The sequence below is a fragment of the Protopterus annectens genome, chromosome 10.part0 (genome assembly GCF_019279795.1).
Source record: "Protopterus annectens isolate FY-2018-M chromosome 10.part0, PAN1.0, whole genome shotgun sequence".
NCBI lineage: Eukaryota > Metazoa > Chordata > Ceratodontiformes > Protopteridae > Protopterus > Protopterus annectens.
In genome coordinates, this window is record NC_056744.1 from 1799752057 (window position 1) to 1799776093 (window position 24037).

The window sequence follows — 24037 nt, forward strand, 5'->3', positions numbered from 1 at the left end:
AACTTTTCAGAATTAAGAAAAAAATGCATATGTGACTATAAATAGGCGAGAGTTGCAGTGTCTTGTTACACACTAATGAAATTTGTTTCTTAGAGAGAGACTGTTCTGTCAAAGATTAGAAGCTTGTTTTATCTATAAGCTTTGACATACATGTACTTCACTACTTCACAGGCACTCTGTAAAGCTGAGGATGAGGAAGATATCCAAGCAGCATCACTTGCAAAGGCTGAACAGGTAGCAGAGCTGGCTGAATTCAATGAGAATATACCACTAGACATGGAGGATGGCACAAAGGAAGAGGAGGAGGAGCTTTCTAAAGTGGAATTGGAAATTGCAGCACTGGTGGAACAGGTATGCAGAAGAAGAATTCAGTCTTGTAACGTCTTTTGTTTAGTTCCAAATTAAAACAGAATGGTATGTGTCTTTGTTTCAGTATCTGAGATTGATTTTAAATAATCCTGTCACTGCATTTTGTGTGCTTATGAATTTCATACCAAAGCAATTTAAACTGATAATGCAGTTACTGTATTTAAGCAGTTGGTTAGGAGTAAACATTTACAAAATGAGATTTGTACACCTGTACCATCCTCCATTACAGTGTACTTCATATACACAGATCAGTAGTGAGAGTGCTAAGAATATATGGGTATGCAGCAAATCTGCAATTTAGTTTATTTTTCCCTTCTCGTGGACCACTAGCCCTTTAGTTGTCAGTTCACCAGGGTGAGGGCTGACTAAGAGGGGCCTTTATTTAAGTAGACATCAGAACTTTTATTTTTTCTGGTTACGTCTGTGGGAATCTCCCCAATGCTTGCCCTGGTAACATGCCTGAGGTTCGATTGCACTGGGCATTAGTGCTGGAATGGCAGTCCTAGAAATGCTGTAAACCTCCTCCTCCCATTTAAAGCTGGCACTCTTGTGAGGTTTGTGTTTTCTACCCTGGGTTCAGCAGTGGGAATGTGCTTCCACTCCATCCCCCAGTGTAGAATGGAGCTGGCTAATTCAAGTTGCTCTCTACCAACCCCATGCCCAGTCCCATTGATACATTAGCTGCTACTTGAACTCTGGTTCCTTACAGTCCTAATTAGGGCTTTCTGTATCTAGGCCTAAGTTGCTGGTGAATCTGAAGTTTAAAAAGCCTCCTCTCTATCCCTTAATAACTGAGGCATCCTGAAATGAGATTGTAGACATTTCTTTTCTTTTTTGATTTGCTGTTTGAAGGATCTTTGAAATTAGTTGCCAGTGTTACAGATGTGCATGGGTATACAGTGGGACAACTTACAGGCAGCTTGTGAAACAGTCTTTTGATGGCTCCATACTGTACAAGAATGAAACCCTGGCTGTATCACACACAACACCGGTTCAGTCAGCGCTGGTAGTGGAAAACAGCTGAACCCCACCGGATAATCTGTGTAGCTGTCAGAATGTTAAGCCATCAATGTAATTTTACTGCTGTGACATCATTTTGACATTTGTAGCAGACAGAAGCAGTTGAAGCTTCCTAAAAACAGTACCAGCAGTCGATATGGAATCCATTTAATAGGAGCTGCACTATTTTGTAATGTGTCTGTTAGTTGTGTGTAGGGTAGGCTGATTCTCTTGTCAGCTCTCACTTAGTGTTTTAAAAAAATGTCAGTATGCATGCAAAGTGTTTGAAGTTGGTTGCTTCCTTGGATTGCTCAATTGCTATGAAAGATAAAACTGCTAAATTGCAAAATAAAAGTAGGCTATCGTGGCTTTTGGTATGCCAAAGGATGAAGGTAACATCTATCAACTGGTGATGGAAGACATGGATGTAGTGAAAGTTGGGGGTTTTGAAGACAAAGTTAATTGTGAACTAGAATTTGGTAGCCAGAATATTTTATGACCAGTGATGAGAGATCTGATAAAAATGCTGAGATTAAATGTTGCAGAGATCACAAATAGTTTGGAACCATGAGGACTGAATTTGTGGAATGTGACTGGATTTATTTTTTCAGTATATACAAATGTTTTTTAAAGTGGCTGCAGTGCAAGATGTGCATTGTCATTAGTTAGTCAGTGCCTTTTTAAACTGCATATTTGTAAGATTCGGGTTAGGCAACTGTGATGGTTAAACAAATCAAGCATATTAAAACACCAGTTGCTTGGAATCCAAGTTAAGGCAAAAAAAGTAAAATGTGGGACTCTGTGTTTTGGAGAGTGAAACAGTCATACAACTAATGGAATATGTAAAATCCAGGATGACCAATTAATTGGTAGTTTGCAAGAGATTTGTTGGGAGTAGTAGTGTGTAATGTTTGTGACTTTCAGACTGGTAAGTTCAATATGGGAGACTTAGACTAATGCTGAAAGTTCTTGACCTGTTCTGAAAGGGAACAGGTACTGTGGCAGCTTTGACAACTGGGGAGGAAGTGTTAAGTAGTTGGATGGGCCTGTATTTGTTGGACATGATTATTCTGAGGTGCCTCTGAAACATTTTTTACTGCTTCCACAAACAGAAAGTAAGCATAGAAAATTGAACTATCAATTGTAATTCTGTGCCACTTTGAAGGCATTTTGTAAAGGTGGGGTGTTGACTTTCTACAACCAAGATGAAGTTGAAAAATATCAGGTGTGCCGCTATGATTAGCCCAGTTACAGGCGGAACAAAATAAAAGGTGACCATTAGACTGAAAGATACTTGAAGTTGAATAGGAAGATAAGATCTGATTCAGTTGAAAAGAAACATGTTTGTGTTCAGTTCTTCACTTCCTGGTACAAACAAGATAGTTGGCTAGACTTGATGGCTCCACTTGACTGTATGGAATGGGTAAAAGTAGGATTTATGCACTTTAAAGGGAAATAATAGAGAACATTGCAACTTGGGTGAGTGCAAGTGACGTGGTTTACACATGGTCCTGTGATCTGAAGTAGTTGACTTCATTTGATCATCAACCTGTGGGTGTCTGATCCCAGCATCTTATCTGAGCTCCTCCCCTTACCCATAATACCCCTCCATCTCCTTCCTTCCCTCAGATCTCGTTTGCTGCTGCTTTGCCAAGCAGCATGGTCTTAGAGCTCCAAGTGTGGTAGGTACATTTTCTGCTTTTTTGTAGGTGTTAAAGTTGCTGTAGGTGTAGGTAGGTTTCTTCTGCCCTTTGCCTTCCCTGCCCTTCGTTTCAAGTCACATTTTCTGTTAAAAAAAAAGAAAAAAGTTTTTCTGTGTTCTAGGTAGAGTAGGCCTTGTCTCCTTTCCCCCTCCTTGCGAGTGAGTTGTGTGTGAGTGTTGGGGTCGGGTAGTTTAAAGTTTTGGTACATCGTACCTTCTTTGTTGGTGTGACGCCCGCGCCCTGGCCCAGCAATCAAGGAGCCTCAATCCTCACCACTAACACCAGAGAGGGTGTATCGTATGGGAGAAAAGGATAACAAATACACACAGTAAAGTGCAATTTCCCTTACGAGTACACAGAGATCACAGTCAGTCCGAGGCTGGTCGCTCCCTTGCTCCTCAGGTCCCCAATAAGATTCCCCACTGGAACAGCTGTAGGGTCCAGATCTCAGCCTAGCTGGCAAGCTAAAACCTTCAGTACTCTCTCTGTCCAACCAGTGCTTAGCGTCCCTGCCCAAGTAGCTGAGACACACACACACACACACACACACACACACACACACACACACACACACACACACTTTGAGGTAAGTATTTATGCAACTTCACAGACACTCCTTTGGAAAGGCTGACACAGATTCTCCAGCTGTGCCACTATACCCAGACTATACTGTAGTAATTACTGCCACCACCAGTTAATAATTCTCAGCTACCCGAAGGCCCTTAAAAGAGTGTCCAATTATTACTGTGCAATATTACTATCCAATAGTAAGTGTGACTAAACAGTCTTAAGGCTTATTTTTGGAGTGTCCTAGACAGTAAACTCTATAAATATGCAATGTACTCTAGAGCTTAAATTATCTCTACATAAACCAGCCACAGTTGAAAAGGGTTTAAAAATATTTAATAATAAGTACTAAAAACACCAAGACTATACTACTACACCACAGTGCTATTCAAGAGTTTAGAGATCACACAGAAACTTAAGATAATTCAGTAGTACAGTTCTGATGTAACAGAAAAAATTTGGTCTAAGCTTTATAGTCCTAGCTATTAAGAAAACACACTTCTAAGATAATTTAAGTCACAGGCAGAGTGCTGATAAGTTGGATATCAAGACAAAAATGCTTAACAATCTCTGGTTCTCACTGTTTAAATTGAAAACTCCAGTTCTGATAAACATTACATCATCTTTTTTTACTCTTCCTGGAGTTCCCAGGCTACACATTAACTGCATTTACATGCTTTTACACTTAGACATTCCACATGTAAATTCTGGTCATTAACTGTAGCCTTAAAGCAGTAGGCAGGAGGACCCCCATCCAACTGGACTGGAGCCGACTTGTAAAATATCAAAGGCAGTGATGAAATAATTTTAATTTCAAAGGACCAACAAGAATTGCTTGACTTAGCTTTCTTTACAGCAGATGGCAATGCTGCCGCATTGTTTTAAGTACAACATTCACAGTATTTACAAATAATAGAATTATCTGCACAATTCTAGCTGGCTAGCCCTGGCAGCCTTCACCCATCTCTACCCAATCTTCACAGTTGGCATGGCAGATCAGCAGGCCAAGCTGGTCTTTAGAAAGTTCACAGAGTGTGGCCACAAGTTGTCCTCGGTGGATGGCTACACTGTGTGTTTGGGGGCACCCCATCTTTCTTCGGACTGCCCTATTTGTTTGGGGTTCAACCCCTGGGCCCTAAAGGATCGTAGGGCAAAATCGATCCTCAAGGGACTTCTCCTTGCTATGGAGGCTGCTGCCTCTACTTCTATTTCGGTCACGAATTTGACCGCTCCTTCTACTTCAGCCACTGTCTCTTCCTCTCCCTCTCAAGCTGGGACGCAACCTCCTGGACATAGGCCTGAGGATAGGGAGTCTAGGAAAAGAGAGGAGCAAAGACAATTGGAGACAAAGGGAGGAAGAGATCCCCGGACTGGACGGATCCGGTGGGTGGTCCTCCTAAACGGTCTTTTCCAGGCCAGCTTCTCCTTGGCTCCGATCACCGGAGCCAGATAATGCTTAGACCTCATTCTAGGGCCCTCTATACATCTACCCTCCTGGCGTCTGTGGCCTCGTCGCGGTCCACCAGAGGTTTATCTGAAGCAGACATGGAAAAAATGTTGAGATGGTTTATTTCCACCCAGATTCAGATGGGGGTCTTGCCAGCCCCCTCTCCCTCTACAGGGGGGAGCTCACTTCCCTTTTTTGTCCCGATATCTCCTTCTCCTATCCGACCCCCAATATCAGAGTTTTTGTATCTGAGAGGTCATGAAATAGGGGGTCTGTGCCGATGATACCGTGCACCTTGACACCGGCTGTAACCTTGAGCGCGTCAGATTCGACTTGTTCGGAACCGAGCGACACTCTGAGCCGAAGCCTTGGCGTCAGATCGGAGGGGTTGGGTCTTTCTCCTTTGGCTCAGATGCTGTTGTGTCAAGGCCTACTCCTCGGTATCTCTGCTCCGTCGGGCTTGGCTCCGATCACCGTGCTGGATCCGGTAAGAGCAGCTTCCTTAGTTTCTCAGAAGGCTCTCTCCCCGAGGCGGTGGAAAGGGTTCTCTCCAGGGGATCGAGGCCCCTGCCCCTCTCATTAGATTCCGCCCTGACTTCCTTGGTTCTGGGTGTGTCTTCAGCCATTTTGCCTATGCAGGGACAACCAGTGCTCGATGTGCCCCAGACTGCTTCCCTCGAGGAACCACAGGTAGTTTGCGAGCCCTCTTTGGAGAGTCTCACTAAAGAGAGTCCTCGCAAATGACCATGCAAAAGGAGGCAGCTGGACCCCTCTCCAAAGTCCCTCACTGAGGATACCGATTTGGAGGAAGGGGAATGTTCCCCCAGATCAACCCCCAGTGATGTCTCCTTTGGCGACATCAGGGAAATACTGTGCCAGCGGGTGGGATGGCCTCAGACTAATCTGTGTTCCTAAAGGCCTTTGACATGGGCCGGTCTATCTCCTGGGTGCCCCCCCCCCCCCCCCACACACACAGATCCCTTGGTGGACCTTATCACCAAGGCATGGAAGGAGCCGGACACCATAGAGCCAATCCCGAGACACCCCGATAAAATCCTGAGCCCTCCACTAGACAGACCTAGTTGGAACAAGGGGTCCCTAGTGGATGCCATTGTGGTGGTAGCTGCCACTAAGAAAGAACTAGCCCAGGAAAGTTCTACGGTCCACCCCCCCCCCCCACCCCACCAAGAGTCCAGAACTATGGATCATCTGGGAAAGCAGACATATGCTTCAGCCACCTATTCTATAAGGGCGCTGAATTATTTGGCCCACATAACTAGACTACAGCGATACCTGGTCAAGGAGTTCTCTGAGTCGCCCCTGGAGTCCATGTCACCGGAGGATAAATGCACATTCTCACTAAAGAGAGTCCTCGCAAATGACCATGCAAAAGGAGGCAGCTGGACCCCTCTCCAAAGTCCCTCACTGAGGATACCGATTTGGAGGAAGGGGAATGTTCCCCCAGATCACCCCCCAGTGATGTCTCCTTTGGCGACATCAGGGAAATACTGTGCCAGCGGGTGGGATGGCCTCAGACTAATCTGTGTTCCTAAAGGCCTTTGACATGGGCCGGTCTATCTCCTGGGTGCCCCCCCCCCCCCCACACACACAGATCCCTTGGTGGACCTTATCACCAAGGCATGGAAGGAGCCGGACACCATAGAGCCAATCCCGAGACACCCCGATAAAATCCTGAGCCCTCCACTAGACAGACCTAGTTGGAACAAGGGGTCCCTAGTGGATGCCATTGTGGTGGTAGCTGCCACTAAGAAAGAACTAGCCCAGGAAAGTTCTACGGTCCACCCCCGCCCGCACCCCACCAAGAGTCCAGAACTATGGATCATCTGGGAAAGCAGACATATGCTTCAGCCACCTATTCTATAAGGGCGCTGAATTATTTGGCCCACATAACTAGACTACAGCGATACCTGGTCAAGGAGTTCTCTGAGTCGCCCCTGGAGTCCATGTCACCGGAGGATAAATGCACATTCTCAGTGCGAATGGCCACTCTCAAAGCAGTTACTAATACGTCCATGCTCCTCCTTTCACATGCCGCTGAAGGAGCAGCAAGGGCGGATGGGACCGATGTTGCTATGAGGCTACATGCCTGGCTAAGGCTGTCAATTCATGGAACCTTTTAAGTCGTCTTTTGCGAATGCTCCTTATGATGGTTCTTCTTTGTTTGGAAAGACGGTTCGTGAGATGTTGGTCCAGAGTGAGAAGGACGAGAAGAACACCGTCTGCCATTGGGATCCGCTTATCCAACCCCCAAAGATCCTTTTCCAGGAATCAGAGGGGGCAAAAGAAGATGTGGTTCTAGAAGTCTCAGTATTTCCGGGACACTCAGGACTCACCTTCCCCTAGAGGCATAGGGGGTCAGGACAGACACCGGCCCAGAGGCAGGGGGGGGGGGGTCCGAGAAACTTCGTGTGTCGAGAACCGTTTTTAGAGAGGCCCGCGCAGCAGCCCTGAGGGGGTTGCCCAACTATAATATCAAGAGGTTATACCATCTGCTTTGTGACTCCTCCCATTCCCTCAAAACCCCTCCCAGACATTCCACTCGCACAAAGGGAGGCAGCAGCACGCGAAATAGTAAAGCTGCTGAGGAAACAAATCATCCAGCCCATCCTCCAAGATCAGTTTGGATCAGGCATCTGTCCCACGTTCTTTTTAGTGTCAAAAAAGATGGGGGACCTAAGGTCTATCCTGGACCTTTCCACTCTAAACCTGTCATTTGCCAAAGAGAAGTTCCAGATGGTCACTCTACAATCCATCCTGCCTTACCTGCAGGAGAACTACTGGATGTGCTCAATAGATCTCCTGGACGCATACTACCACATCAAAATGCATAGATGCCCTACCCTTCAGTCTCACCACAGCCCCCAAGGTGTTCTCTAAAGTCATGGCAGTAGTAGCGGATCACCTGAGACTTCAGGGGATACAGGTCTATCTGTACCTGGTCGATTGGCTCCTTGCTGCCCCCACAAGGCGTCTACTTTGTCAGGCCAGAGACTATTTCCTGAAGCTGTCCGACTTGCTGGGAATTTCAGTCAACATATCCAAGTCTTCTCTAGACCCAATTCATGTCTTAGACTACATTGGAGTGAGGGTAGATACATTACAGTCCAATGTCTTTCTAATTCCAGAGAGAGTCCGAAACTTACCACTTTGTGTTCGTGATCCTTCAGTTTCATCTTCCTCCAGCCGAGGCGGTTTTTAGAGCCCTAGGTTCCATGGCAGTCACCATTACTCTTCTCTAATTCATATAAGCAACGCATGCAGGAAGTCCCTCCTCTGGTGGATACGCTCCCCGGAGCCAGTCGGGGGGCAAGCATTTATTGCAGCCCCTCTCCAAGCCACAGTGACCACGGATGCCTCCCAACTAGGTGGGGGGGGGGTATTGCTTGGGCAGGACAACCTAAGGCTCCTCTCTTTGAGCCTGCTGCTTCTGTGGATTTGAAATTTTTATCCTGGAAGACCACTTTTCCTAGTGGCTATTACCTCGGCTAGGAGTGTGTCAGAACTCCAGGCGTTATTTGTCAAACCTCTATATATGATTTTTCTTAAAGACAGGGTTTCAATTCATACTAATCCTTCTTTTCTGCCTAAAGTGGCTTCGGAAACAAATATCAATAAGTTTACCTGTTTTCTTTCCAAATTTTCAGAACAGGGATGAATTTAAATTGCATTTTAGATGTGCATAGACAGTTACATTTCTACTTACACAGAACTAAAGCCTATCGCAAGTCTGATCAGTTGTTTGTGTCTTTTGCCACACGCTTTCTGGGCAAACTGGTTTCTAAGGTAACCATTGCCAGATGTATTTCCCTTTGCATCCTTCAGGTTTGCAAAGGCAAAGGTATGTCCCTTCTGGGTAGGATAAATGCCCATTCTACTAGGTCCATGGCTACGTCAGCTGCCTTTTGGTCTAGAGTGTCTTTGGATGATATTTGTTTGGTGGCTACTTGGCCCTCATCTCACACCTTCATTTTTCATTATAAATTGGACATGGTTTCCAGGGGGAAAGCATCCTTTGGATCCGTGTTGCTCTGAAATATCCTTCCATGAGGGCCTCCCAAGGTTTTAGTAGCTGGGGATTCTGTCCCACAGGTTGATGATCAAATGAAGTCTACTACTTCAGATAAAGAAGTTATGTACTCACCATTAACGTTCTATCTGAGTAGTTAGACTTTGTCATCAACTGTCCCTCCCTCCTTCCACCCCCGACCTTCTCTTTGTTTTCTGCATTGGCAGGCAGGAGATTCCGCTTTTGCGGCCCTCCTGTTTTTCTTTGGTTGTGAAGGTTATTGGATCAGGTTCATGTGAGGGGTATAGCAAATTTGATCTTATGGAAGGAAGGAGATGGGGTATTATTGGTAAGGGGAGGAGCTTGGAGCTCAGATCAGATGCTGGTGAAGCTACTGTCTCAGATCCGGTCTAGATCCGACACCCACAGGTTGATGACAGTCTAACTACTCAGATGGAACGTTAGGATGAGTACATAACTTCTTTTTCTCCATAATTGCCTACACTATATTGATGAGAAATAAGTATACTTTAGATATTTATAATACCCTAATCGTATTTTGTAAGAGAGTTGTTCAGAGCTGTGCATGTTTTACTGCATGATAGACTACGTCATTTCATTTAGCTCTGGTTTTATCCCCTCAGGAAATACCCACATCCATAGCATCCTCAAATATCAATAAGACAGCAAGTGCTGAAAGTGCTCCAGGGCCAAGAACACTGCATCATTTGGTCCCAGTAATATCCCAGGATGTCTCATGAACATGAAGTGTGAAATGTTAAAGCCACTAGAAACATTGTTTAGCCACAGCCTCCAAACAAGCTTTGTACCAAATGAGTGGAGGCTGCAGTGGTTATCCTGTTACATAAGGGCAGACCATCCACGTACCTGGGGAATTATCGACCCGTAAGTCAGACTAGCTTGGTATGCAAAGCTGTGGAGAACATAATCTTGTACATTCTAAGTGATGACATTCGTAACTTACAGACATTAGACCCTAATAAGTTCAGGTTTGTCAAGGGCAGGTCTTCACAAAGGTCACCAAAGCAGTGGATATAGTCAAAACAGTGCACTCGCTGAACTAGCTATAAATGTATTGCATCACCCGCTGGATAACCATCTGGCTTAGACTGAAATTGAAGTTACAATAGGGGAGTCTTCCACTACATAAGTTACTAGTGAGGTTCCTCAGGGCTCAGTGCTGTAGCCGCTTGTGTTTGATATCCGATTCTCAGAAGTCAAGATTAATGTCATGGACCTCTGGCTGACCAAGTTTACAGATGATTTTGAATTGGGTGCAGTCAGGAGTGGCCTTAGGTCAACTGGTGCCCTAGGCAAAAGGGCACCACAGCACCCCACACCACACCACCCAGTGCCCCCCATCCTGGTCTACCTACACCAAATAAATACTGAAAAAGTGCCCCTACTAAAGCGGCGCCCTAGGCGGCCGCCTAGTTGGCCTATGCCTAAGGCCGGCTATGGGTGCAGTCATCGAATCCCTCCAAGACACACACTTCCTCCAAGAAAGCCTGACACAAACTGGTGCCAGAGTTGTGGTCTAAAACTGTATGCCAAAAAGTGTATCATAGTATCTTTTGGAAAGGTGGACCCCCCCAGTAAGCTACTGCACTGACAGTCCACCCATGTGAGTAGGCTGTGTCAGGGATTTGGGAACGCATGTGGACATTGATTTGGTATTTCAGTTGCGTGTCTACTGTGATGAGGAAATTGTTCTGTGTTGCCCAACTTTTAATCAGGAGTAAGGCATCTAAATTCAAGCATGTCATCATTCCGTTGTACTCGGCTCTCACAAGACCAGTCATTGAGCACAGTGCCCGCTTCAGGATGTTCCTAGTCCGGCATGGACAATAAGTGGAGTGTCCTTACAGATTTCTCACAAAAAGAGTACTTGGTATGGAAAACAAGATGTCCTTCTATTTACATGTTGCAGTATTCTCACTTGTGGGATCCTCCATCTGGCTCCTATGCCAAAGCGTAAGCCTGGTTACTGTCAGCTGCATGGGACGTCACACGCAGGGCCATAAACCCTGGGCCTTAAATGTGACATCTGCACGCACAGACTTCAGAACTTCTCTTTTGCAGTCAAATGTCAGCTTGCTGGTTTCGCTCCATGCTTCAGAAGATGATACAATTAAGTGCCCCGTTGGAGAATCTTTTTTATTTTCACTTTGGCTTAGGTTGCTGCTGCTCTTTTATAGCAGATGTCATTTAGGAAGGGAAAATGTTAAGTGAGGTCAGTTCTGCAAGGATTTCCATGAGCTTTGTCTTTTCTGCTTAGGCCAATCCCCACATCCATACGACATATAATATTTGATGTAATGGGATCCTATCTCGCCTACATTCATAACTGATGGGTTCGGAGCCGATCCATCGGCTCCGACTCGGCCACTATATAGTAGAACGAAGTCTCTAATTGGCTGGGCTACCCCTTATCCCAGAATGCACCATGCCTGCTTCCCCAGATCTCGTTTGCCGCTTTTCAAGCTAGACGTGGTCTCGACTTGGCTGGAGCTAAGTGGTTTTTTGTTACTTTTTGGTCTTTTCACCTAGGATTTTCTTCACTAATTTAACAAACAGCTGTTTTAACAGCTTTACGTGTGTGTGTGAAACTTTTTCAGTGTGATTGGCATTTTCTCTACTTACCGGGCAAGGCCCGTTTAAGTTAGAGGGCCCTTGCCCTTATTTGTGAGTCAATGTGTTGATTTTGTCTACTTTTAGGTTTGTTTTTCGCCCTACTGTACGTCCTGCTCTATCGGGCTAAGCCCGTTTTAGTTAGAGGGCTTCTGCCCGTTTTGTGTTCTGTATCTCGGGCCAGTCCCGTTTTTGAGTCAAGGGCTCATGCCCTACTTTAAGGTTACTTTTCGTGGTGAAAAATAGTTGTGTGTGAGGATGTCAAAAGAGCAGAAGTCTGGTTTTAAAAAGTGCACCAAGTGCAACTACAAAATGTCTATTACTGATAGCCATGCTGTTTGCGTATATTGTTTAGGACCGAAACATTTGCAGGAAACATGTAGTGTTTGTCATGCTTTTTCCTCTAGGGTCCTTCAAGAACGTAAAAATAAATTGATCCTTAAGGGCCTTATTAAGCCCTCCTTTGAGGAAGCTTTGGCTTCTCCTTCCTCTCCAGCTTCTAAAAAGAAAAGGTCGTCGGCTCCGACCAGTCCGTCGGAACCGACTTCCAAGAAGCATAGGTCGACCTCTTCTTCCTCGGCTCCAATGGCTTCGGAGCCTCGGGTGGAAGGGTCTGCCTCGATACCTCTTTCCTCGGCTCCATTGCTGTCGGAGCCGCAGGTTGGGGGATCGAGAGACGAATCACCTGCTTCGGCTCCTTTGGTCTCGGAGCCGTTGGAGGTGTGCAGCTCAGACTCTTCCCCCCCCCTGGCCCCGAAGTCCCCTTTGGCGCCGATGCTTATTCATACGGTTCCGGATCCGGTGACGATGGTGTTGGAGCCATTTCGGAGTCGGTCCCCTGGTCTGTCGGAGCCGAGAGAGAAGTCGTCTCGGCCCCCATCTATTTCCTCTAAATCTTCCAGGTTGTCAGACTCAGATTTGGACAGAGTTATCCAGAGGCTTTTCCAGTCCCCGGTTTTTGCAAAAATGGTCTCTGCTCCAACCCACTCTGCTCCGGAGTGGGTCCCCACTTCGCATCCGATTCCTCCTCCAACCTCCTCGGAGCCGTTGGAGTCGGTGATGGTAGAGCAGAGCAGAGTTGTCCAGTCGGAACCGAGACTCCCTCGGAGCTTCTCTGTTCCGACCATCATTCCTACCCTGTCCTCGGCATCAGGGTTCGGTACCGGGGCCGAGGGGAACACTTTGGAACTGGTAGCATCGGTGCCTAGTCTTCCCCTCGGAGCGTCGGCCACAGGGATTCCCGGTACCGTCGTGGTCTCTCAGCCGGTGTCCTCCGTAGAGTCTGGAGGTCCTGCTTTTGAGGCCATGAGGAGTGCGCTGGCCATGTCCTTGCCGGCTCAGCAAGTCTCTACCTCACCGTCCCTAGACTTGGGAACTGGTGCTTCTGGTGTGCTTCATTCCCGACAGTGGGGCCCCAGGGCCTGAGGATACCCCTTGGGGGTTCCCTTCTCCCGGGAGGTCCTTCTGAATCCGCTTCAGATGAACCTCCAAGAAAAAAATTGTGCAACAGGAAGCACATTGACTCCCAGGATGAGTCTATCACATCAGATACTGACCTCGATGATGCGGAGGGGTCCCCAAAATCGTCCTCGGATGACGTCTCATTCTCAGATATCCTCGAGATCCTGAGACAGAGAGGCGATTGGCAGTCCAAAACCCCTTCCGCGGAGGAGTCAGTCTTCCTCAAGGCTTTTGGAGCCCAGCCCTCTGCCTCCCGGGTGTCTCCACCCTTCGATGAATTACTAGATTTAGTTTCTCGAAGGGTGTGGGAACACCCTGACTCTGTGGAACCGGTGCCCACCAGGCCTAACAAGTTCCTCTCAGCCCCTCCTCAAAAGGAATTTTTGACTAAAGGAGTTGCAGTAGATGCGATGGTGGTGGCATCTGCCACTCAGCAAGACGTGGCAGAGGCTTCAACGTCTGTTCACCCTTCTAATAAGGATTCCAGGAGCATGGATAGGTACGGGAAGCGTACCCTTTCTTCAGCGGCCTTTACCCTGCGGTCACTGAATTACCTTTGTCATTTTACCAGGCTCCAAAGGGACCTCCTCAAAGAGTTAGGTGAGTCTCTTACGGGTAATCTTCCTGAGGCGTAGTGTTGGCGCCCAGATGACTACCCTATCTTCGATAGTCAACTCGTCCGTGAGGCTCATCTCATATGCGGCCGAAGGGGCGAGTAGAGCAGCGGGAACAGGCGTGGCTCTTAGAAGACACGCCTGGTTACGCTTGTGTCCCTGTGGAGGCTTTTAAGTCTTCCTTCACCGATGCCCCTTTGATGGGTCCTCCCTGTTTGGACCCAAGGTGAAGGACACACTGACTCGGTGCGAGCAGGAGGGCAAGACCTTGACTGCCGTGGGGGCCAGTTTTTCCGCTCCCTCTAGACCTTACCCCAAGGCCCAGAGAGGAGGGAAAATGTGGTTCAGGAAATCTCAAAGGTCTTTCCCTACTCCGAGTGATCCCCCCTCTAGAGGCGGGGGGGGATTCAGGAAGACGCCGCCCCAGAGGTGGCAGAGGCCCCCGTAACTCTGGAGACCGCGATTCCTTTCGTGGTCCATCCTACGCTCCCCGTCCCTGAGACGTGGCCCGACTGCGCATCTCCGGAGCCAGTCGGGGGTCGTTTTGCGGAACACCCACAGGCTTGGGAATCTATCACCAAGGATCAGTGGGTGCTCCGAGCCATAACCGGAGGCTATCTCATCCCTTTCATCAAGATCCCCCCTCTTCCTATCAGGAAAATCCCGGATGTGCCACCCAGTCAGCGGGATCAAGCAGCGGTCGAGGTTTCAAAGCTGCTAAGAAAAGGAGTCATCCAGCCTGTCCCCGCCGACCAGATCAGATCAGGAACTTACTCAAGACTATTTTTGGTGCCAAAAAAGACAGGGGACTTGAAGCCCATTTTGGACCTCAGATCGTTGAATCGCTTTGTAAAAAAAATCCAAATTCCGAATGGTCACCCTTCAGTCCATTCTCCCGTTATTGGAGAAGGATGTCTGGATATGCTCCATAGATCTCAAGGACGCTTACTATCACATTCTGATAAGTCAAGAGTCCAGGAGTCATTTAGCTTCCGCCTGGGAACCAGTCATTTCCAGTTCCGAGCACTGCCCTTTGGTCTCACCACAGCCCCCAGGGTGTTCACCAAGTGTCTGGCAGTAGTGACAGCTCACTTGAGTAGTCTAGGATTCCAAGTGTTTCCCTATCTAGACGACTGGCTCCTTACTGCCACCTCCAAGCATCTATTAGTTTGGGCGCTTATGACCACAGTCAGTTTGGGTCATTCACTAGGAATCACGTTCAATTGGGGAAAATCTGTGCTGCAGCCGTCTCAGCGTATTACCTTTATAGGCGCAGAGTTAGACACAAGAAGAATGCGGGCATTCTTGCCGGTAGACAGGATTCAGGTCCTGCAGTCTCAGGTTCAAACCTTGTTACCCAGATCACGAGTTCATGCCAGACTGATTCTGCAGTTATTGGGCACGATGTCCTCGACTATTCTTCTAGACCCTTAGCCAGGCTGCACATGCGGGTGCTGCAATGGCTACTGTCGGTTCAATGGTCCTTTCAGGTACTTCCCTTGAACCATTTGTTCCAGATTACCGAAATTTGCCGTCGGGACCTACGTTGGTGGCTGCTTCGGTCCAACCTGGACCAGGGGCGACCCTTTGCCCTTCAGCCTCCCGTCGCCACAGTGAGCACGGACGCCTCCCAGATAGGGTGGGGGGGGGGTCATTATCTGGACAGGTCTGTCCAAGGCACGTGGCAGGCTCACGAAACGCACTTACATATCAATATCCTGGAAATGAGAGCGGTGCTACTGGTGTTGCAAGCACTTCATCTTGCTCTTCCCCGGGGTACTATTGCGATCCTATCCGACAACATGTCGGTAGTCTGGTACATAAACAAGCAAGGCGGAACCAGGTCCTGCCCTCTTTGCCGAGAGGCCATGACAGTGTGGCATTGGGCGATTTCTACCCAGCGTTTTCTAGTGGCAACGCACATTCCGGGGAAATCTAATGTGATGGCAGACAGGCTGAGCAGGACTCTCCTGTTGCCCCACAAGTGGTCCCTCAACGACAGGGTGGCTGCAAACTTTTTCGCCAAGTGGGGCCTTCCTTGTTGCGACTTGTTCGCCAGCCCTCACAATGCGAAATGCAGGGTTCTTCACTCTGACTCCCTCTCAGGGGCAGATTCCCAGGGACGCTCTAGCTCACAGTTGGCCCCCCGGTCTACTTTACGCCTTCCCTCCGGTTCCCCTTCTCCCGAAGGTGATACAGAAGGCGATTTATCTAGGAAGCGACATGATTTTGATCACTCCACACTGGCCTCGTCAGGTTTGGTTCCCCTTCCTTCTGAGGTATGCGGTGGAGGGCCCATGGTTTCTGGACCTGGTGCCCGACCTGTTGACTCATCAGTTGGGACAGTCTCACCCATCCCTCAGGTCCTTGAGGTTGGCCGCTTGGTTACTCCACTTCCAACCTTAGTCAGAGATGACTCTCTTTCTCCAGACGTCATCCACATTTTGTCCTCTTCTCACAAACCTTCCACTATTAAATTGTATTCCAGCAAGTGGGAGAGGTTTGCTCTTTGGGCCCAGCAACAAGGTATAGATCCCCTTACCGCCCCAGTACCTCAGGTTTTAGAATTCCTGGCTTCTTTGTTTTATTTGGGCTCTTCAGTTTCAACAATTAAAGTCCAACTGGCGGCTATCTCTAATTTTCATGTCTCCTTTGAGCCTTCCTTAATGGCAAACAGGCTTTGCAAATCTTTCCTTAAAGGAGCGTGGCTCCTTTGGCCCCCAATAGCCCACCCTGTGCCCCCTTGGGACCTGAATATGGTTCTATCTTCTTTAACTGCCCGCCCCTTTGAACCAGCAGCTACTTGTGATATAAAATTTCTATCTTGGAAAACCGCCTTTTGGTGGCAATAACCTCTGCCAAGCGGGTCTCAGAGCTTCAGGCTCTCTGTTCTAATCCTCCTTATTTGACCTTTCACAAAGACAGAGTGTCCCTCAAGTTAAATCCCTCTTTCTTGCCCAAGGTAGCATCCCCCTTATGCATTCAACAATCCTTGGAGCTCCCTGTGTTTTTTCCCAAATTCTCCAATAGCGCAGAATATATTTTCCATCAGTTGGATGTTCACAGACAACTGCGTTTTTATTTAAGTAGGACCAATCAGACACGAAAGTCAGATCAGCTGTTTGTGTTCTTTGCAGAAAATAGGTTGGGTCAACTGGTGGCTAAAACCACCACAGCCAAATGGATTAAAGATTGCATCTCTTTCATTTATTCACGGTCTGGCAAAGAGCTACCTTTCCCAGTCAGGGCTCATTCTACCAGGGCAATGGCTACTTCTGTAGCATTCCACTCCAAATTATCGATAGATGATATCTGTGTGGCCGCTACCTGGACTTCTCCACACACCTTCATTTCTCATTACAAGATAGATGTGGCTTCTCGGGGTAGAGCTTCCTTTGGTTCCACAGTTCTCAGGAGTGTTTTCCAATGAGCCACCCGGGATTTAGGTGCTAGGGACGCTGTCCCATTAGTTATGAATGTAGGCGAGATTGGATCCCATTACATCTTTTAGTTATGTACTTACCATAACTTCGGATGTATGGGATCCATCTACTCCCATTCATACGTCTCCCTCCTTCCCCCTTCCCATTGGATTTAGAGGGAATGTTGCTACTTACTGAGTCCTTCTCTTGAAGGACTTTAGTTTGTTACAGTTGCTGGTATGTCTCTGTGTCTGGATGTAGGTATGAAAGCGAACAAACAAGATCTGGGGAAGCAGGTGTGGTGCATTCTGGGATAAGGGGTAGCCCAGCCAATTAGAGACTTCATTCTACTATATAGTGGCCGAGTCGGAGCCGATGGATCGGCTCCGAACCCATCAGTTATGAATGTAGGCGAGATGGATCCCATACATCCGAAGTTATGGTAAGTACATAACTAAAAGTTAGTCGATTGTCCCTAAAACCCTACACAGTCGTCTAGCAGACCTTAAATTGTTTAGTAAAGTGTTTGGCCCTAGGTATGGAGACTGAACCAGCCATCAGGGTGGAGCTGCCTAAAAAGAAGGCCAAGGTTTCAAGGCCGTCTGTTGCTTTGCCTCCGATGTCAGGCATTCTGCCAGCTATTGGTCTTGGGGCTGAGGGACGTTGGGCAGAACTGGCATCTTTGGTGGGTACCTTATTGGAAGCCACCCTAGAATCTCCAGTTTGCACATCCACAAGGTTACTGCGACGTTTGTCTCTGCTGATGTTGTGGAGGAACCGGGTTTGACTGGACAGACGCCTACGGTTTCAGACCAGGGCTCCTCGTCCACAGGCCTGATGCCTGATTCTAGACCTTCTTCCTACGCAACTTCAAAGACAACCCCTCTGAAGAGAAAGCAGAAAACTAAACATCTGTCTACTACTACAGAAGACCAGCCAGACTGGCAAACTTTTTCCCAGTCCTTGGTTCAGGCCTTTATGGCTCTCATGCCCACGGCCTCTTATACCCAGCCCTGCCTACCCTTAGCCAGCCTCAGCTGCTTCCATCCCCCTAGCTCACACTTGAGGAAGATTCCTCTTCCTCCTCCTCTGATGAGCCACTCACATACACCCCTCAGCTGGCATCTCCCCTAGAGTACTGTTCTCCAAATGATGACTCCCTGGAAAGAGACCCCCCACCTGAGGATAATATTATCTTTGGGGAAACTATCTCCAAAATGAGGGAGTACTTCAAGTAGGATGCCTCTCAAATGACTGAGGTGCAAAGAGAGATAATTTGAACTCTAACAGATGGAGTCTCCCTCTGCTATTCCTTCTGTGATTCCAGTTTACCTGGATGCTTTTGCTTCAGCCTGTAAGACACATGAATCCCAGCCAGCAGCCCCTAAAAGGCCAAATAGGTTCTACAAAGTCCCTGATGACCACAAGTACCTCATTAAGCCACCTATGGCTCCAGATAAGCAATCCAGGCAGATTCCCTCCTCCTTCCTTCTGCAATCAGACAAAGACAGCAAAGTGATGGATAGACTGGGGGAAAAAGATTTGTACTTGTCTACCCTGGCCTTTAGGGCCATTAATTACCAGACACACACGGTTAAATATGCCTTGGACCTGGTCTCTCAGGCAACTTCATTACTCTCTTCCTTGCCTGATTCCCTTACCAAAACCCCAGGTTACCGCTAAGCTCTCCTTAGCAGCATGAGTTGCCAGGCATTCAATAAAATGCAGCTATGATACTGCTGAAGCTTCAGACAGATCAGGTGCTTCAGCCTCTGTACTGTTCAGGTACTCTTGGCTCAGACTACAACCCCTCCCTGATGATTTCAAAAACAAGATCGTAGATGCTGCCCTGGACAATAAATTACTCTTTGGTGAGCAGTCTGCAAAACTATTCAAAAGTTTGTAGGAAAAAAGCAAGGAACGTCAGGACCTCAAACATTTATTGGTCTCACCGGTTCCAAAAGTCTATAGGAACTACCCTGCTAAACCCACCTTTGTTAAGAGAGCACCTGCTTTTTCCTCTTTCTCCTCAAAACACAGGAAAGAGTCCAGAAACACTTCATCCCCCAGGACTACCTCTTCCCAATCCACCCCCAGGCAGCCCTTTCTAGACAGACCAGGTAATGCACGATTGCCTAAACCACCTTCCCCTCTCTACCTGCCTCTCTCACTCTCTCCCGCTTTGGCAACATATCACTTCAGACGGCTGGGTCTTGTCAATAGTGGAAAAAAGGTACTTTATGACCTGGCAGGAAAAACCTGTTCCAAAAGGCATACCTCTCTCTCCAAGAAAACAACTCCACCAGATACTGCAGATCATCCAAGGGGACTATAGAAAGGGTTCCCACAGGTCATGAGGGTCAGGGGTTTTACTCAAGGCTCTTCCTGGTCCCAGTAAAGGAAGGCCCTTGGATACCTATACTGGACCTGTCCCTGTTAAACTCCTTCCTGCAGGTACCTTCCTTCTGCATGCTGTCCCTTCAAGCCCTTCTTCCACTACTGATACCCAGTGCTTTCATGGCCACTTTGGACTTGAAAGAGACATACCTGCATATCCCCATTCACCCAGACTACAGGAGATTTCTAAGCTTTGCTGTGCCATCCTCTCACTTTCAGTTTACTGCCTTGCCCTTTGGTTTGTCTGCAGCACAAGGGTCTTCACAAAGTGTAATACCCCAGCAGTAGCTTACTGCCGAACAAAAGGTATACAAATCTACCCTTATCTGGACTACCTTCTTATCCAAGCAGAAGCAGCAAGTATTCTCAGGACACACCTAGAATTCGCTATGTCCCTCCTTCAAAGTCTGGGGTTTACTCTTAACCTAACAAAATCCTCCCTTACTCCAGCCCAAGACCAAATCTTCTTGGGCTGCAGAATAAGGACAGACGATGAAGGCCTTCCTTCCTAAAGACAAGGTATCTTCCCTAAACAACTACTTACAAGAGTTACTTCCAGTCAACCACATCTCTGCCAGGCAATTCCTCTATCTTCTAGGCTTCATGGCATCTACTCTTCCTATGTTGCCCCTTGCCAGGTTGCACATGAGGAATTTCTAGTTGTGCTTGAAAAATGTGTGGTCCCAACACAATCACCCCCTGGAATTTTAGGTGCTTTTCCTATCCTGCCTGAAGAAAGAGTTGAGGTGTTGAATCCAACAAATAAGCCAGAAACCAGGCCTTCCTTTGCAACTCACCAAGCCAGTGCAATTCATGCACACAGATGCCATGGATCTGGGATGGGAGGCCACTATGAACGGCCTGAAGGTACAGGCTCAAGTGGAGCTCTCTCTCCAGAGGAAACGTACCAGTGTGAGGGAAATGACTGCTCTCCTTCTAGCTCTAAAGACCTTCCTCCATCTAATACAACCAGGTCCCCTTCAAGTCTTCACAGACAACGCCATAATGATGTGATATATCAACAAGCTGGGGGGACCAAATCCTACTTACTCCACAGGCTAGCAGTACAGGAATGGGTGTTGGCCACCAAGTACAGTCACACTGCAGGAGGTCTACATCCCATCGCAGGACAATCATTAGGCAGATGGCCCTCAGCAGATCATTCTCTCAACAACAGAAATGGATGCTACACAGAGAGGTCTTAGACATTGTCCACTGATGTTTGCCTCCCCTCAGAACAGCCAGCTACAGCTATTCTGCTCCAGACTCCCAAAGACAAACCAAAAATCTTGCTGGTGACCCCTTATTAGCGAACGCAGCATTGGTTCCCCTATGTTCTTCATGTTTCACTGTTACAGTCATCACATTTGGGCTATCTGCTTGCAGTAGCCCTCAGTTGGCCTGATTAACAAAGTCTTGGGTCGTACGTCGGTTGCTGTCTCTTCTTCCGTGGCGTCAGGGGGTATAAAGCACACAGCCGACATTACATCAGTCTTTCTTGCCATGCGGTGCCCGAAGGCAGAAGCAGTTTGCAAGTGCCAATCGCCCGACTCCTGAAATTTTAGTTTTTGAGTTTCAGAATTAAGTCTTCAACTAAAAGCTAAGTACCCCGTTGGGGAAACTTTTTCTTGCTCTTAACCAATATCAGTAAAAGTAAATAATTGCATTTCTTGTGGAAAGCAAATACCTCATAAAGATTTTCATTGTACTGTATTCCTTGCCTAGGCCCTGACCACGACATACCTCGCTCTCGGTTTTGTGCCTTATTTAAACCACAAACTATCCGTTGGTATATTTTCGCTTCTAAATATTTTGGTGCTCTGTTCAATTATCCTGATATGTCTTCAGTGAGCCATTCGACTTCTGACATTCCGAAAAAATGCAAAGATAAAAACAGAGACAGGCCGCCTAGGTCCAAAGCTGCCGACGACGCTTCTAAGCCAGTCGCCAGTTCGCCGGTACTCAGTGAGGCGCTTTTGCAGCCCCTGGATTCACAGGCCTCTACTGAGACCTATTCGAAATCCGGTATGCCGTAAGATGCTTCAAATGTGTAGCCTGCAGATGTCTCTACCTTGGATGGGTTCGGAGCCGCTGTGCAGGCACCGGCTTCTAAGGGTGTATTCAGGCCTACTGACTTGCATGTTAAACAGATGCCATCTTCTTATTCAAGGCCTAAAACTCAAACCATGTCTAGAAAATTGATGCCCAGACCGCATGGCCAGGCCTCTATGCCTAAAAAAACAAATGATAAGAATGGCTGAAGACCTTATTACTTTATTCAGGGGAAGCCACCCTTCCCCCTCTAAGAGACCTAGGACTGAGTTTGCTTATGATACTTCTGACCAGGATTCTGAAATTTCTGTTTCCTCTGATGACCAGGTTTTACCCTTATCTACCTATGAAGATTCTGATGCTGAGGACTCTATTCCCTCTGCCATCAAGGCCTAAAACTCAAACCATGTCTAGAAAATTGACGCCCAGACCGCATGGTCAGGCCTCTATGCCTAAAAAAACAAATGATAAGAATGGCTGAAGACCTTATTACGTTATTCAGGGGAAGCCACCCTTCCCCCTCTGAGACCTAGGACTGAGTTTGCTTATGATACTTCTGACCAGGATTCTGAAATTTCTGTTTCCTCTGATGACCAGGTTTTACCCTTATCTACCTATGAAGATTCTGATGCTGAGGACTGTATTCCCTCTGCTGCTGTAACTGGGTCTGTACTTAGAAGCTTTGCTTAAGGAGCAATCCTTGCCAGATCATGTTAAAGCTAAATTGCAACAAGGCAGAAGTAGTTCTTAAAAAGATGGAGGAAAAAGCTAAATCTATGTAAACGGACAAGTACAACCTCCAAGATTTAGTAGGCATTGACCTAAGATTTGGTCCTTTCCTGCCTCTTCCAGACCTTCTCAGTCCAAACCCAGATCCAGCAGAGCACCCAGGCTTCAGTCCCAGGGGACGCACAGGACTAAGCAGTGGGGTCCTCCACTTCCTAATCTGGGAGTAATAAAACTCCCCCCTATGATAAACTGTCTGTGTCTTTTTTTCTAAAACTTCCAAGCACTTCTCAACTGACTGCCCCTTTGGGGGGGAAAGATTGCACTTCATGCAAAGAACTGGGGACTCGTTACCCTGGGCAAATGGGTTTTAAATAGTGTCCCAAGGATACAGGTTTCACTTCCTCACGTTACCAACTCCAAGCGGTTGGCCGGATCTACCTCCAAATCAGTGGGCAGAACCCCAAAAGCAAGTACTCTCTCTTAAGCATATGGGGCTATTCAATTGGTACCAGAAGAGGAAAAGGGGCAAGGTTTCTACTAGAGTCTTTTCTTGAAGTACTATCCAGAAAAGACAATTCATGGTGTCCTATCCTGGACCTGTCTACTCTAAACACCTTTTTGGTGATTCCAAAATTCAAGATGCTGACTGTTAACCAGTTGCTTCCTATGCTAGGCACAGATGCTTGGTTGGCAACACTAGATTTAAAGGAAGCATACCTGCACATCCCAATCAGGGAATCTTGCAGAAGATACCTATGCTTCAAAGCAGGCTACACGCACTATCAGTTCTTTGCACTGCCCTTTGGCTTATCTACTGCGCACAGGGTATTCACAAGGTGCCTAGCTCCAGTCATTGCATTTTGCAGGCAAAGAAATATTCAAATATACCCATACCTACACGATTGTCTAATTCAGGCAGAAAACCAGGACATAGTTTTGAATCATCTGGCTTTTGTACAAAGGGTGCTAACTTGTCTGGGGTACACCATAAACAAAAAGAAATCACACCTGGTACCCTGTCAACAAATTATATTCCTGGGAGCAAGCTTGAATACAACCCCAGATGTCTTTCCTCACGCCAGAGAAACAAATTCACTTGACAACCCTTTTCAAACAAGTGGCCACAAAACCCTGCTACCTGCAAGGCAAATACTACAAGCCTTGGGGTTCATGGCCTCCTGCATTTTTCTAATTCCATATGCAAGACTGCATATGAGTAAACTGCAATGGTATATAAAAAAGCCTTTGGTGTCAACATTCTCAGGCTCTAGAAGCAGTGACTCCTATCATAACTTGCCTATGCCTAGAGTTCCTTTGGTAGGCAGAGGCCTGCCACCAAAACAAGGGACTACCATTCACACTACCCCCTGCCGCCCAAACCCTAACAGATGCATCAGACTATGCATGGGGGGGGGGGCACACCTGGCAAGGAAGTGTATTCAGGGCAAATGGAACCCAAGTCAAATGCACCTGCACATCTATCAAAAAGAAGGGAAAAAAGCAGTTCAGAATGCGCTGACATCCTTCAAGGACCACATTCTTCCGGGACAATTAATGGTAAAGACAAGACAGCACCACTGTTATTATGTCATAACAGC

At 47.3% G+C, this 24037-nt stretch overlaps 1 protein-coding gene across 1 annotated transcript in view; it reads left to right on the forward strand.

Annotated features, from left to right (window-relative positions):
- Positions 1 to 24037, forward strand: part of LOC122814504 (Snf2 related CREBBP activator protein) — a 3617155-nt gene that overhangs the window by 3421655 nt on the left and 171463 nt on the right. Inside the window, exon 27 of the mRNA XM_044087079.1 lies at positions 172 to 351. Coding sequence (XP_043943014.1) covers positions 172 to 351 — 180 coding nt within the window. The remainder of the gene's footprint in view (positions 1 to 171; positions 352 to 24037) is intronic.